Consider the following 15,815-nt stretch of genomic DNA (forward strand, 5'->3'; position numbering starts at 1 on the left):
ATAACAAACCAAACTTGCTGGCTGTCTCCTCAATCCTTACCATATGCATTTGGAAGCAAGCATTGTTGGTTTCAGTAGAACTTGCCTCAGTGAAGTGCTTAGAGAGCTATGGCCTATTTTAAAGGCAAGTGCCTACAATTTTTGGCTCAACTTGGATCTTTCTCCACAATGGAAAAATGTGATTCTCTATACCTTCACCACTAGCTATTTATGGAGAGCATCACACATGCATCTTTATGAGTGCTGACCTGTGCTGAATTCATGGCAGTATTATGCTGGCTGTATATGCCACTCTGGTTCTCTCTGCTGTTGCCTTAAAATGAGAGAACCAAAGCTACCATCATAATGCAGTGCAACATGGTAGAATGAGCACGTATCAATTTCCATAGAAAGTGTTCTGCATGCATGTTTTCCAGTAGGCAGTTGCTACTTAACTCTGGCAAATGGCAAATTATAAGGTTATAGATGTGTTTGAAAAACATTTGTGGGTTACTGGGCACTTTACCTAACTCTATTCCTGTTTTTCCTCCTTAATGTGATTTGCTAATGCAACTGATGTCTCTTTGCTATAGCAGTGAGAATTATGTATAATAGTCCTATGCATGTATACCAACTTCTGTTTAATGTTGGTGGGCACAGTTGAAGTTTGAGGAGGATAAACCATTCTCAAAAAGGATTTTATGGTAACTAATTGGGGCTGGGTTTGTAACGTTTTATTATGAAGTGGAAAAAGGGTTCTGGCTCATGCCCTCATTTCTTTATTTTTTAATAACGTTTGTGCAGCATTGACTTGTTAAGGAATTAAGCTGAGTTTCTGAAATACATGTGCATCAACACATTTTTTTAAAAAAACCAGCCTTGTCTTAATTTGCATCAATGCAGTGCCAAGAAAAATCACTTAAGCCTTGAGTCAGGATGAGGCCAAAGGTATGTTTGTAGTGTTGATACTTTGCTTGTTGGCCTTTTTGTTAATTTCATGAGCTCTTGCCAGTCATGGGCTAGGTGAAGGAAAGCCAGATCTTTTGGTGCAAACTAATAAAGGGCTTAATTCTATTCTTGGCAATAGTATCCATAGAGATAAAAGATAATAGTACACATAGGCACCTTAGTGAGATAAACATGGATCCACAGTCGTGTGAGCTAAAATCCTCTCATTTTTCCTGATTTAACTCTCAACTAGCATTTTAACAATCTCTTGAATCAGCTGCTTCTTGGAAACTGACTTAGAGTGCCATCAGTTTGCTGTTAGATAAAAAGACAAGAAGATACTAGAAAATTCTAAGCTGGGTTAACATTTTTCTTACTGTTGTTGCATTAACATGTCAAATCTTGTATGTCAAAATTTTACAATTCTTCAACTAGCTAACAACTTTATTGGAATTTAAGACATTGGCTTATCATTCAAGGCACTTTGATAAAATACTCCTTCATCTTCCATGAAGTCCAATTTTTAACGCTGTTCATCTTTTCCCTGCTTTCTGTTTTTGCTTCTGCAGTTTTGTGTGCAAACTGAGAACAAGGGAAACAAGAGAACGGCTTCCCTAAAGACTGTTAGAGACCTGCTACTATCTGTCCCTTTAATTAAGGCTGTGTGTGCTTTTCCTTTTCTCTAGACCAGCATGTTTTGGAAATTTGATCTTCACTCATCATCCCACATAGACACACTTCTAGAGAGAGAAGATGTAACACTGAAGGAGCTGATGGATGAAGATGATGTTTTACAAGAGTGCAAAGCTCAAAACCGCAAACTTATAGAGTTTCTTTTGAAATCGGAATGTCTGGAAGATCTGGTATCATTCATTATAGAAGAGCCACCTCAAGACATGGATGAAAAAATCAGATACAAGTAGGAAATGAGTTTTGATCTAGGAGCTTGAAGTTGAGGGAAGACAAAAGCTCACTAGCAGAATAGCTGACTGTAGTTTCATAAGACTGTTGCACCTATAGTTTAAGGGTGGTAACATTGTCCCTCTTTATGGTATGTTTTTTAATAGACCTTTTAAAAAAACCTCATTGGGTTATATCTCTACTCTGTTCACAGGCAAACTACATGCTGCAAGTGATCTCCCCACTGCTGTCTTGTGCTTCCAACCAAAAGTACACCCCCTACTAGTCTTAGCTAATTTAACACCCTCCAGGTATTTTGGACTACAACTCCATCCTCTGCCCACACAGCTATGCTGTCTGGGGCTATGGAGCTGTAGTCCAGAAGCTCTGGCAGACACTAGGGGGCCAAAGCTACTCTAAGGGTTGGGCACTTTCAGGAAAGGTTTTTGATGGTGTTGGGGAAACTCAAGTGGGAGAGGGGAGCATGGAGGTTACGGTGGAGATTTAAGTGGAGGCAGCTTGTATGAGCAAATCAGTGGATGCAAGAGACTAATGGAGAAAAGGAGGATTTTTCTTGTGCGAACACTGGCGTTACGTACAGCCCATTCATTGGTCTGGTCCCTGCATAAAGAAGGCTGACTCATATTCTGTATTAAATTATAATATCTGAGAAAACCCCTTCCCACACCAAATTTAGTCATTAATGTAGGTCCTGCTTTGTGTTCTTCTCCATGTGGGTTGAGACTGTTACTGCTGGAAGTAGGGCCTTTTATTCAGTTTTTCAAGGTGTGTAGAGCAGCCCCCCCCCAAGTATATTAATCCATCTTTTGCTGGCTTTTAGGAGAGTTTGAAATGCATATTTTTCTTACTTTGGCCATTGTTTCTGACTAATAATGATTTTGGATTGTGATCCTCCTTAAGCCTTTGAAAGGTGCATATGTGTGTTTGTGTGTATTAGTGTTTTAAGCATTATACTGTACTTAATCAGACTGGATTTCTACCCACAGCCAGCCTCATTGAAATAATGTTGTCAGATAAAAAACCTGTCAGACTCAAATGGTTGGTAAAGGTTCCTTGTGCTCCTATCACTATTTAAAAGTTCATAGGTTGCAAAATAGCAGGAATTTCTCTCTTTTTACTTATGTGTACTTGTAGGTTATTAAAACTTTAAAAAAATAATAATAATATAAAACTTGCTTTCAGTAGTGGCTGGTGCCCATGTGCACTGGTGGGGCGAAGGACAGGTTAGCCCAACAGCCAGGGGTGGAGCTGATTGGATGTGGAGGCAGCCAATTCTGGTTCTCTCCTCAGTTTTCTCTCTTGAAAAGATACTAAGGACATCTAAACAACTTCTTCATTGTTTCTGTCAGACCTCTGGACCAGTACTGTCTACTTTGTCTGGCATTGTGGGAGGGGCGTTATTGGTTGTTTTGTGTGTGTGTGTGTGTGTGTGTGTGTGTGTGTGTGTGTGTGTATATATTTATTATTATTATTATTATTAATTTATTCTCATTTTGCATTTTTGTGTTGTGAATTGTCCTGTGATCTTAACAATGATCTGGCACAGGTATGACTAGCTGGTGGGCAGTAGGCTGGTTCCACCTCCCCTGTAAATTTTATCTGATCCTTAACTTGGAAGCCTGCCAATAGTTGTTGTTTTTTGCATGGTGCAGTACCGTAGCTACAAGGGGGCTAGCCTGGGTTTTTTTGCCCTGGGTGAAACCTCCAGAGGGGCACCACTAAGGCCTGTGTTGTGAGTATATGTGAATGCATATGGGGGGGGGTGTGCCAAACTGGGTCTGTGCTACTACATTTTCCACACATTATGTAAAGATTTTATTTCATTTGCTCAGGAGTTGCTGAACCATGGAGGAATTATTCATCCCATTGCTAAGCAAAGTTTCCACCAACTGTGCAGCCAGAGAATACTAAATGAATATATTTTAGTTAATATTTGTAGCCACAACACTTTCATTCCCTTCTCCATGGCAAGCAAGCAAGCAAACACACATACTCCACTTGAGATACATACCTTGGGACAAAGTGGGGGTTGATGTTGCATCTCTTTCACATCTTCCTCATTCTCCTCTCTTTGGCTGTGCACAATCAAGCACTATGATTAATAACAGAAAGCTAAAGGCAAGGGTGCTGACCCTCCCCACACTCATTTAGGCTCTCTCTCTTTCTCCGTTGTCTGCTCAATAAATACATTGCATAAAGCAGGGCTTCTGGCTCTGCATAATCTCTGCTTCTCCTCTGATCATGTACTTTCCAATAGCAAGCAGTTTTGGGGACTGAAGCTTGCAAGCGGCCCAATGTAAGATGCTGCAGCTGGATTGATTTGGGGCATTGATCTGGTTCACTCTGTTTTTATGCTATGTGTTCTGAAGAACTTATTGACTACCTTTCATGTTACCAATCAGAGAAAGTAGCCTAAATACAGGAGTATTGGGCCCCAGTGCTTAACCTTATCAACTCTAAAGACTCCTTCAAGGGAAGCAATGGAATAGCTTTAGAGCACCCCACTCCCCCCAAATTGGGATAGGACCTGGCAGCACACAGTGATTATCAATTGAATGCATGTATGGGCAGGTGATTGGCCAGCAAAGAACAAGTGTCTCTGGAGACCATTCTTATAGCAATCTTAATAAGTCACTGCTGCCACCAAGGCCCTGAGGAGTGATGGATTTATCACTGCATCCACAGTCCTTCCATTCATCATGGGAACAGCATAAGGTAGAGTTGGCAGACAAATTGGGCTCAATTCATACAGCAGCTTCAGGCTGGTGTAGTGGTCGGGCCTGGGTAAGGCCTTCTGCCAGGTGGCCCCGGCTGTCAGAGCAGCTTGGTGGTGGACCTAATAGATGATTATATATGTTTTGTTGATAGGAGAGGAAGTAACCCCTGGATGTTTGCTGGCCTGCCTCCACAAACTGAGGGGTATCTCTGATTTTCTTTGCACTTTGTGTATTCAAACTACATATAATGGTACACTCAGCATTGCTAGATAAAGCACTTGTTATTGGTGTGTAAGGCTATTTACTATTACTAATTAAGTAAAATGTCTACTTCTCTCTTTCAGATATCCAAACATATCTTGTGAGCTGCTTACTTCAGATGTTTCACAGATCAATGATAGACTGGGAGAAGAGGAATCATTATTAACAAAACTGTATAGTTTTCTTCTAAATGAGCCACCCCTAAATCCGTTATTGGCCAGTTTCTTCAGCAAGGTGCTAAGTATTCTTATTAGCAGAAAACCAGAACAGGTAATTACTTCATTGCTCTTTTGGAAACACTGTGCTTTCAACTGCCTAGCTTAAGTTACTTTCATTCCACTTGCTATCTTTAGAAGAGCAACAATCGTAATAGTTATTATGGCAAATTAATGTTGGTGCCATATATAGATTTATATATAGATTTTTCAAAAAGAATATAAGAATATGTTGAGGCTCTTTAACCATCTGACCACCCATGGGCCATATACCACCTTTGGAAGCTTCCTATTTGGTATTCTGGGCCTCTTTTCCTCTGCCTCTTTCCCTCAGCTTTCATGCAGATGTCTTCCTGTCCAAATTGCAGGAACTGGAAATCTCATCAGGGTTGGAATGCTTGCATGGGAAGTTGTAGGGCTTCTGCATCTGTGATTGTATTATCTACAGAGACCCATTGAAACAAATGGAGATAGAAGAATTAAACATTTTAACCTCTCATGACAGGATTCTCTTCCAAATTGGTCCCCCAGAGCCTAGTATTTCCATTTTAGGAAGGCAACCTCCCACAGTGCACGGGTGGTTTTTCCTCAGTTCAAATTGCAATAGGGAGCTGTGCATGCATGGAAGAAAATGAAAGGTGTGTGTGTGTCCTGAACCATGTTGGCTCTGAAGGAATGTGGCCACGGTGGGTGGGGGAAGGCATCCCTTTCAAAGAGGGATAAGCCTTACTCTACTTAGTTTTTTTCTTGCAGTTTAGTTTTTACTGTTTTTGTTGGCTTTATGTTCTGCCTTTTATCTTTCACAGATCGTGGATTTCTTAAAGAAAAAGCATGATTTTGTAGACCTCATTATAAAGCACATAGGAACCTCTGCTATTATGGACTTGTTGCTCAGGCTGCTAACATGCATAGAACCTCCACAGCCCAGGCAAGAAGTGTTAAATGTAAGTAATTTCTTTTGGAATGGGAGTCATCTTTAAAAGTGAAGATTAGTGGCATTGTTTTTGAAACTGAAATTGTAAATAGCTAGTGAGATACCCTTGGCATTCAGTTTTTAAGTAGAGCAGGAAAAATCCTTCACTTGCAAAGGTAACTGTCTCCTGTGCTGTCTATGAAATGCTTAATTTTTTATTTTTATTTATTTACCTGCAGCGTTTTCATCCTATTCTTCAGCCAAAAATGCTGAATAGATATCTAAATCCAAATGATAAGAGAGTTCCTTCCCTGAGATTTACACTCTCAAAGACAAGACAAGACACAAAATGAAAAAGATCTGGGATGTGGTAGAGAGGTTCCTGTTTTGTTCAGCTGGAATGGAAATGCTAGCTTTCACCAAGCACTTAAATATTGTATTTGAACTGTAAACAAATTCAGTTTCAGCTGCTTTTAGTTTCCCCATATTCCAGCTGTTTGTTACCTGGTTTAGATACATGACTATGATGCCATGAATGCATCTAGAAGCATGGAAAAGGGATTGTACTTCCAAAACTGTCATGGTTTCAGATTGTTAGTAGTGACAACTGAGCTTGCCATAGTTTACACATGAATGAAATCAATATTTTGCAGTAATTCTTGAAACACCTTTCCAACACATTCATTTAAAATATCGATTAACAGCTAGCAATTAAGTTTATTCCAGTTGTAGCTCAAATAGCATGTTAAGCTATTTTGTGTTCTGTGTACAAGTCATTAAATGTGAAGTAGAATGCTAGAGTGTGTTGACTAAAATACAAGTGAAGTGTTGTCACCTTATAGCAGCAGTGCATAAAAATCAGTCAGAGAGCAGGTTTTACTATTTCAATCACAGGAAAAGCAACTTTACTTTAATTTTAATGCTGTGATTTCTCTTTAGAACTACGGTCTCTCCTCCATGCACCCCATTTGATAATCTTTTTTACCACATGCAAGTCTCTGTACCAGTCTATTAACCTTTCTGCCTTTCTCTCCATCTTTTAATGCATGTTGTCGTCTGTATTCCTGCAGCTCTAGCCACACTCCATAAGCCTCTCTACTGTCTATATTATGCCTCTCCCATTGCAGATATCTATGTATCTCCCCCCCTCTTTTGCTATTTCCCCCCTCCATCTGTTGAAACAGCACATAAAGTTTTAACGCTCCTAGCAATTCACATGCAGAATGATTCTTATAAGCTGGTAGGCTGTGTGTCATGGCTCAAAAAGCTGATGCCGCCACCACCACCACACACCTCTGAATCAATGGAGGAGGAACACAGTGATGCCGAAATTTTCCTATCTTTGTTCCACAAAGGTTGGAAGGACTGCAGATAATGCATATTTGGAATCCCTTCAGGGAACTGTGAATTGATTCATTGTTGGCCTTTAGGGTTTACACTGTGCAGACTTGCATAACACAAATGTTAATTTTATTTCTAATTCCACTATCAGAGAAAAGCTAAATGGGCCTCTCATAGTCTTTGAATTAGTAATTTTAGAAGCAGAGGATGATCTTAAAGGCCTGGTTTCAGAAATAAATATTGAAAAATCTACAAGAATGCTGTTGGGGTTTAAGTAAACTTGGGAATATGATCTCCAGGAGGAACTGGACATGTAGCAATGGAATGCTATAAGGCAGCATAAGTCACTTAAAATCAGTCTGCGCAAGCATAAGAGAAAATATAATATGCCAGTCACAGAAAGGTGGAGTGATGGTAAACAAAAGAGGTCTTATTTTTTTCATTTGGTGGGTCTACCCAGTGATAACATATTTAATTAGCAGAAATGATTCACATTAAAGGGCAGAACATATGCAAATGTCTCAAAATATTCTTCTTGTATACCTTGTGGGGAGAATGCTGGTATGTTGTTTAAAGATTTGGCGGTATATTGCAATGCTAAAAAACTTACCAGCTGCTGTTAGAGTAGAAACAGTACCGGATGCCTTCTCTGCAACATGACAGATAATTAATATATATACTAATCAGTGTACTAGTGTAGGACATCTCCCTCCACTCCCAAAAATAAATACAAAAAGATCTGGTATAATTGTTAGAGATCCTTTCTTTCTCCCTGGCACCCTTAAAGATTGCCCATACTCATGTTCTTGGTTTTTATAAAGAATTATACTTTGCATGTGGTAATATTGCTTATGGGTTCCTTCAAGTTTCTGAAGTCTTATCTCTGGGAATGCACTTTTTAATGTATAATTTCGCTTGTGGGTGGTACTATCTATTCGATCTGTGTGACTGATGAAAATGTGAAAGGAGACTTAATTTCCTCCCCTCCCCCATATGTCTCTACAGTGGTTGAATGAAGAAAAAATAATTCAGCGGCTTGTGGAAATTGTGCATCCTTCTCAAGATGAAGATGTAAGGAATACATGTCATGGTTCATATTCACGTAAATTTTGTAGGAAATTTTTGTCCTTTGCTGCTCTCCATGCCAAGCCCCACAGAGCCCCTCCCACTTCTCCCCATCACCCAGATGATAAACCATCACTTGTACTGTGGCAATAAAATCTGCTGTCTTGCACTGCTAAGCATTATGGAGATAGCAATCTTGTCTGCAGCAGGATTGCTGGAGAGGATCCTGTTAAAAGTGTGTGAGAGAGGGAGTTGGGGGAGATGATTGTGTCTGTGTGAAAAGGGGAGTTGAATGTGTTTTGTTCAAGCTTAAGAGCAGTAAAAGGAGATACTGTCACCAGCCCCACCCACTGGCATGCAGCTCCTGCCCACCCACCCACTGCCACATGTGCCCCCCAAGGGGCAAAAAGCCACTCTTCTCTGATTTAAAACTTTTCTGTGCATAGTTATGCCTTGCTTACAAAATCCACACACTACAATTTTGTCACCTGCATTCTATACAGAATGAGAAGTGTATAAGGAGGAGCTGCTGGTCCTGTAGCTTAACACTCATAATTTGTGTTGCCTTCCGGGAGTTGGGTGAATTTGCATTTAAGTCTTAACCTTTGGTGCTAACTATCAGTGAATACTGTAGGGTTTTTTTTTTATTCCATAAACTGTCCTTGTTGTTTAGAGACACTCAAACGCATCCCAGTCACTCTGTGAAATTATCCGCTTGAGTAGAGACCAGATGCTACAAGTACAAAACAGTTCAGAACCAGATCCACTGCTTGCAACACTAGAAAAGTAGGTTGACTTGATGTTGTCATTGCTGTCATAGATGTATGTATATATTCCATGGATATTTACATTTTTTGAAATGTTGAATGCTTTGCATGTGCCATGGAGAATGATGTAACTTGAATGCAAGTTCTGAAGTATGATAGTGCATTCTCTGTAAGAAACAAGACATAAAAATGCTTAGATCACATTAACAAAGATAAAAGAGTTTAATGTGTATTTTTTAAAAAAATAAACAGCAACAACCTTGAGATGCACTATACTCTGACCTAGTTCAGATGTTACGCTAAACCATGGTTTGACATTACAGAGATAAGCAAGCATGAGTTTCAATCTTCCCTGCTTGTTCCTTCCCTCTTGTGCATGCAAGTAGAGGAAATAGTAAAAGGCTCGGAGAGAGAAAGTACATGGTTTGCAAAGGTGATGGCATTGATACTAAGGAAACTTATTTATGTTTTTTATCTATATAAGCAGATGTTAAAGTAACTTAATGCCTTGAAATCTATGAATGGTAAAACTAGGATCTATACTCTTTAAAGGGGTCACAAATAAATTTTATGCACTATTTGTTGATGCTTGCAGTACATAACTGGCCGTGGTGCAGTATATGGCCTGATATTATCCACAGAATGGGAACTGAGCAAGGGAGTTAACCTTTTGTCAAGAGTGTGGGTTGTAGGATTGCAGTCAAGAACTAAAGGGGAGGTGGTCAAGGGCAGAGTTTGTGTGCATAGTAGATAACATCAATGTCCAGAAATACTAAATGTTTATATTGGTCAAGACTGCTCCCCCAGTTATGAAAGGATTTTAGTGCCATGTGATCATTTCCTGGTTTATGAGCTTGCCATTACTGTTACAAGGATTAGGGTTGCTATTAAAATAATTCTGATTCTTTTATTAAAGAAAAACGCAAGCAGCTCTGGACCAAAGAACAAACTATAGGCCATATGTATGCCTTTCCTGAAAAATATGTATTTATTAATTTCAGAATATATTTAGTGTCCCCTCCCCCCTGCAAAAAATCTAGGGGTGTGATAGTTTTGAAGCAATGCTATATCCAATTAATTAAGTATAGCAGGTTAAAATACAATTTTAGCCTAGAAGCAATCTAATATTCCATAAATGCCTGAGCAAAAAGACATGTCTTAACTGAGCACTGGAATGTTAAAAAAATTGGTGCCTGGTTTATAATAGATGTGTCACTGTAGAAAAGGCACTATTATCATGTGCCACCACTGAATGTATTGCCTCTGGTGGTGGAGCAATGAGAAGAACCTGGGCAGGTTGATAAAAGGAGAAGCATTCCTTCAGATGCCTACACCTACAAAAGGGAATGTTAAATTTCCAACAATGTTTTCTCTCTCTTTAGAAAAGAAATCATAGAACAGCTGCTATCAAATATATTCCATAAAGAGAAAAACGAATCAGCTATAGTCAGTGCAATTCAGATATTGCTGACCTTACTGGAAACGAGACGGCCAACGTAAGATTGTCTTTTAATGTTTCTACTGTTTAACAGTATTTTATCCAGCAGCAGCTGCGTTGTTTCTACCCTGGTCAGATGACTGTGTGCAGTTGCATATGTATAAAGGTTTCTGAATGAGGATTTTTCTGATCTCTACCTAGTTTTGTGGATTCTGGATAGTAAGAAGGTGTTTAGCAAATGCAGTTTATACATGTAAAAGGCCACTTTCTGTCCATTGCGGCACTGATTTCACTATAGGGAACAGTTGGAACAATATGGTATCATTTGTGTAAATTAATGTCATTAGTTTATATTAATGTCTTAGTTGGTAGAGCATGAGTCACTACTTCTTAGGGTTGTGAGCCCCACGTTGTGAAAAAGATTCCTGCATTGCAGGGGGTTGAACTATATGACCCTCATGATCCCTTCCAATTCTGTAATTCTATGATTCTATTAAATTGATGTAAATTGTGACTACATTATCTGTACCTAAACATTTATCTTATACACATTCTTGGAAATAATAAGTCTTGCACAGTCCAAGTGGAAGCTTCTGAAATGGGGTCATCATGAATACATCACTGCAAAAATATGAGATTCATGTTGCTTAGAAGTCAGTTTTTGTGTATGTTAATCGAATTTTTAAAACATCATTTTACTGTGTGTCTGTGTGTTGGGTTGAGGGAAAGACTAAAGAATTGTTAGATGTGGGTCGGTGAACAACAATGCAGATACTGTATCACCTTAAGTGAAAGGAGAGTTGAATGTAAAAATTTTGATTTGTTCCCTTTACTATTATCTAGCCTAGTCAGCTTGCTGATCTGTCTGTCTTTTTAAAGTAGCTGTGCTTTCTGTGTTAAAGAGCTTACCTTTTCTTCATTTTAGATTTGAAGGTCACATAGAGATTTGCCCACCAGGTATGAGCCACTCAACATATTTGGTCAACAAGAGTGTATTAGAAGCCATAAAAGCACGACTTCCATCCTTCCATGAACTGCTCTTGGAGCCCCCCAAAGTAAGTAAAACATTTAGTGCATGTGAAATTGGAGCCATTCTGTTCCATAAATCCAGCTTCGAGGGCACTCATCCACTGTTTGATGAATTGGACATTGGTGGGTAACCTATATACACTTGGCTTTTAAGAGTTGTTTTTAATCTGTTGTGTTTGCTGTTTGCTTTGTTTGATATTATATTATTTCTGCTATTTTAATATTATATGACATCTCCTTTGGGCATCTCAGTAATGAGATGGAAAGGTGTGGATAAATATTTTAAATAAGTAAATAAGCCACCCTTCTTCCAGTCCCAGAGGGAGTCTCTCTATCACCTCAGCGACCAAACTGCTTCTCCCCTCTCTTCCTCATTTTGTGTTCCCAGTATAGAAGTGAACCTCCATTGCCAAGGAAACTGAGAGCATTATATTGCCCGATTCTAGTTCTGCTGCTTTCCCTTTCTTGACGTGCAGAACCAAGCTTTGCAGCATGATTGCCTAGAGCAGCCTTCCCCATCCTAGTGCACTGTATATATTTTCTCCAACTCCCATCACCCCAAATAGCATGACCAATGGTCAAGGATGATAGGTGGTAGTCGAGCAACCTTTGGAGGACACCGGATTGGGGAAGGCTGATCTACCTTCCAACTTTGGTAGTGAGGCTTTGAAGAAGTTGAGAAGTTATGCCAGTCTCCTCCCTGTTCTCCCATGCCAAGCAGCAAGAGTGACTTGCCATTTATTGGCTTCTTCAAAGCCTTGAACAGAATGAAATAGCCTTGTCCCATCCAATACTCTGTATATGCCAAAGGAAGGAGACCAAGTCTCAATCTTGTTATGGTTTTAGCAAAGGAAATGCAACTTTGAGAACTTGTTTTGTCATTGGCCAACTGATCATTGAACTGCTTATTTTACATATATGTCCTCACATTTTCAGCCCATGATATTGTAGAACATAATGTATGGGACTAACATTGAGTTTCTCTTTTAGGTATTCTACTAAATGTTTCAGATTTAGTTTTGTGATTACCTTGTTTCCTCCTTCCCCCTCCCCCTTGTGGATAAATAATACTTTGGAGTTTGAGTAATATTTTTGTTCTCTTTTTTGTCTAGAAAAGTGTTATGAAGACAACATGGGGTGTATTGGATCCACCTGTAGGGAACACCAGGTTAAATGTGATCAGATTAATATCCAGCCTTCTACAGACAAATACAAACAGTGTAAACCTGGAACTTATAGAGCTCAATAGCATAGGAGTTATACTGGTAAGAGCATAAATACTTGCAATATTGACTTTCCTATCACAGATTATCACAGCAATGCTCATAACTTTTTTATTGTGCTAATTGTTCCTAATCTTGCTATGTCATGACACAGGTAAAAGATACTATGATTTCCTTGAGTGATTGAGTGGAATGTTACCTGTGAAATTAATATTTCTGTGCTGCCTCAGGTTTTGTATCTGAAAGTCAAATTAAATTACATGAGATATCCATGAATGGATCCTGTAACTTAAAAAGTACACTAAAATGCAGTCATGAACTATGGTTGACAGCAGTGTGTCGAGACCTGGGGGCATTCACTGATATTCTCTCCATAGGGAAAATGGCCTCTGGATGATGGAGATTTTCAACTTGAAAATGGGGTGGGAGTAGAGAGTTAAGTCCCCTCCATTGCAAACAAATTTGCACTTCCCTACAGGCATTTCAGTTCTTTTGAAAGTTGGGGTTCCAACCTCAGACCTCATGCATAATGTGTAGTTTGTTACAAATAGTTTAATCATTTGTTAGGGGCAGATGCAACTGTGGGAAATAGGAATGTCCCATAAGTTCAGAAGTCTAGAAAAATGGGGCCGTGCTTTATTGGCCATAGCACCATCATAAATTAAGATGGAGAGACAGGCACTATTTGTTTTATCTTAAACAGAATAAAATTGGCCAGTACATACATATAATCTGTGTTTGGTTAAGGGTATTGGGAGCAGCTTGCATCTTCATGAGCAGCTGTCACTTTTTGTAGGAATTCTTATCAGCTGATGTGATATACTCTAATATTCATGAGTAGTCTGTTTTGTTGGGAATGCAGAAATCTCTGCTAGCAGAGCTGCTGCATCTTCCATCCATAGGCTTCTCTGAGGCACTGCTAACACAAATACTATAGTGGCATAAGATGGTTTGTGCATATGTTGATTGGGGACAGTAGTTTATTGAATTTTCTTTTTAAAGAACACTGAAACTAGGCTTAGTTATTACTATTGCTACTTTGCTGCAATTCAGAGCAGCATTCAACTAACTTGTGTTTGAGCAAGGATTAGCAGTAGCACAAGTGGATTCCCCTTCTGCTTCCTCCAGATCTGTTTCAGAGAGTTAAAGAAAACCTTAGAACACATTTGGGAGGCACGAGAGGAGGAAAGCAGGAGAACGTTTCATCGCACGATGAGAAACCCTTGTGGTAACAGAATATTCACCTTAGTCCTACATTGAATACAATCCTTAGTATACAGAATGACTCATTTTCAGCGAAGGCTCTCACTGACACCTGGGAAGAAGTGTTTTTCTCCACTTTTTCTAGAGACTTGAGTGCCATCCTCCACTCCATTCTGCAGGGTCAACCTGTGCTGCTCTGGACCAGATCTTGGAAGGATGAAGGGAGGAAACAGCAAAAATTACTGTCCTTCTCTTCCAGTGGCAGCATCCTTTGAGTAGAGTTCAATTCATGGAAACTTAAGCACGCAGACTTGGATTTTAACAGGGCTATGTTTGACTCTAGTTTCTTTTTTCCCTACAGGACATGTTTTTTAAGTACACATGGAATAACTTTTTACATACTCAAGTAGAAATTTGTATTGCATTGATTCTCGCAAGTCCATTTGAAAGCACAGAAAATGGTACAATTTCAGATCAGGATTCCACTGGAGACAACCTTTTGCTGAAACATGTAAGCTGTTTTTATTATTTGTAGTACTCTAGGTATAATTGGGCTAGGCTCCCCACATAGAAATACTCAGTCAACTAGGTAAGATGAATAAAAGCAAGGTGACCAAGAGGATGAAAAAGTTAAATTACTGTTGTAAGGCTTTTACGCTTACCACTGTCCTGCTACCTTCCTCTAACAAAAACAGTTTTTGGTTTTAGCAGAAGTGTTGTACTCCAGAGCAATGGCAGCTGCAGTTCAAGAAATAAAGTTGCTGATCTAAGTATAGATCAGCTACTAGTTCCTTTTGCTAGATTAAATAGGTCATGTTTTGGCAAGAAAATCACGCCTTTTTTTTTAAGCTGGCAACAGTGCAGCTATTAACTTGTGACAGAATATTTTGAAGTAGAGCTGCAGAGTAATAATCATTTCAGTCTTGTACTCTTTTTCAAATTTAGAATATGGTGAACTGGAAGGATCAGTTGGGGGGAATGTACATGGTATATTTGAAGATATGTAGCAAAAATATATATTGCCAAAAAAAACTAAGGAAGCTTTTGTTTTGTAGCTTTTCCTTAAGTGCCATTTAATAGAACGAATACTTGAAGCATGGGAAATGAATGAGAAGAAACAGTGAGTAATCAAAACCCATTCCCTTCATTTGTAGTTATGCATGCTGTATACTATTTGGGAAGTAACATAGTACTTGATTTAATTCAAGACAAATTTAAACAAAATATTAACTGTACTTGATTGATGTTCACAAAGCATACTACTTTGGCCTAGAGGGAATATGTTCAAATCACTGGCTTCTTGAGCGGAGAAGGTTAGGCAAGTTCTCTCTCTTTCTATCCCTGCAGTGTTCACTGCTGCTGTTTGTGGGTATGTGATTTGCACAAGCAATATATGGGTCTGCTTTTGCTAATTTAACTTCAGTATATTTTTATGATAAGAGCAAATTTATATTTGAGCTAAGTCTGAAGAGTCATAAATTGTTTTAATGGAGATCGCTGTATGCACAGCATAGGCATAGATGTGAATTTAAATAAATCTTGATGAATTAATGGCTATATTATAGAGTTGTGTATTCTATAAAAGTAATCAACCCCCCACCACAACTAACATTTGTCCCATATGATACTCTGCACAGCTCTTGAAATCAAATTGAGGAGCAGAGTTTGAAATATTTTAACTGCCTAACAATTGATTGGCCTTTTTGTGAAGGACTGACCAAGTCACATTCTCTTCTCTTCTTTGCCAAACAACCATCTCGTTTACTTATATACTCTTCCAAACCTATAGAGAGAA

The 15,815-nt window shown here is 39.0% G+C and overlaps 1 protein-coding gene across 11 annotated transcripts in view; it reads left to right on the forward strand.

The window, feature by feature from the left end:
* Positions 1–15,815, forward strand: part of PPP6R3 (protein phosphatase 6 regulatory subunit 3) — a 55,915-nt gene that overhangs the window by 19,626 nt on the left and 20,474 nt on the right. For all 11 annotated transcript variants that reach the window (XM_081197561.1, XM_081197560.1, XM_081197559.1 and 8 more), the window contains 10 exons: positions 1,614–1,846; positions 4,910–5,096; positions 5,848–5,985; positions 8,301–8,366; positions 9,034–9,146; positions 10,510–10,623; positions 11,491–11,620; positions 12,707–12,859; positions 14,382–14,531; positions 15,076–15,140. In XM_081197561.1, coding sequence (XP_081053687.1) covers positions 1,614–1,846; positions 4,910–5,096; positions 5,848–5,985; positions 8,301–8,366; positions 9,034–9,146; positions 10,510–10,623; positions 11,491–11,620; positions 12,707–12,859; positions 14,382–14,531; positions 15,076–15,140 — 1,349 coding nt within the window. The remainder of the gene's footprint in view (positions 1–1,613; positions 1,847–4,909; positions 5,097–5,847; positions 5,986–8,300; positions 8,367–9,033; positions 9,147–10,509; positions 10,624–11,490; positions 11,621–12,706; positions 12,860–14,381; positions 14,532–15,075; positions 15,141–15,815) is intronic.

Source organism: Podarcis bocagei, assembly GCF_964188305.1.
Source record: "Podarcis bocagei genome assembly, chromosome: 1".
Lineage (NCBI taxonomy): Eukaryota > Metazoa > Chordata > Lepidosauria > Squamata > Lacertidae > Podarcis > Podarcis bocagei.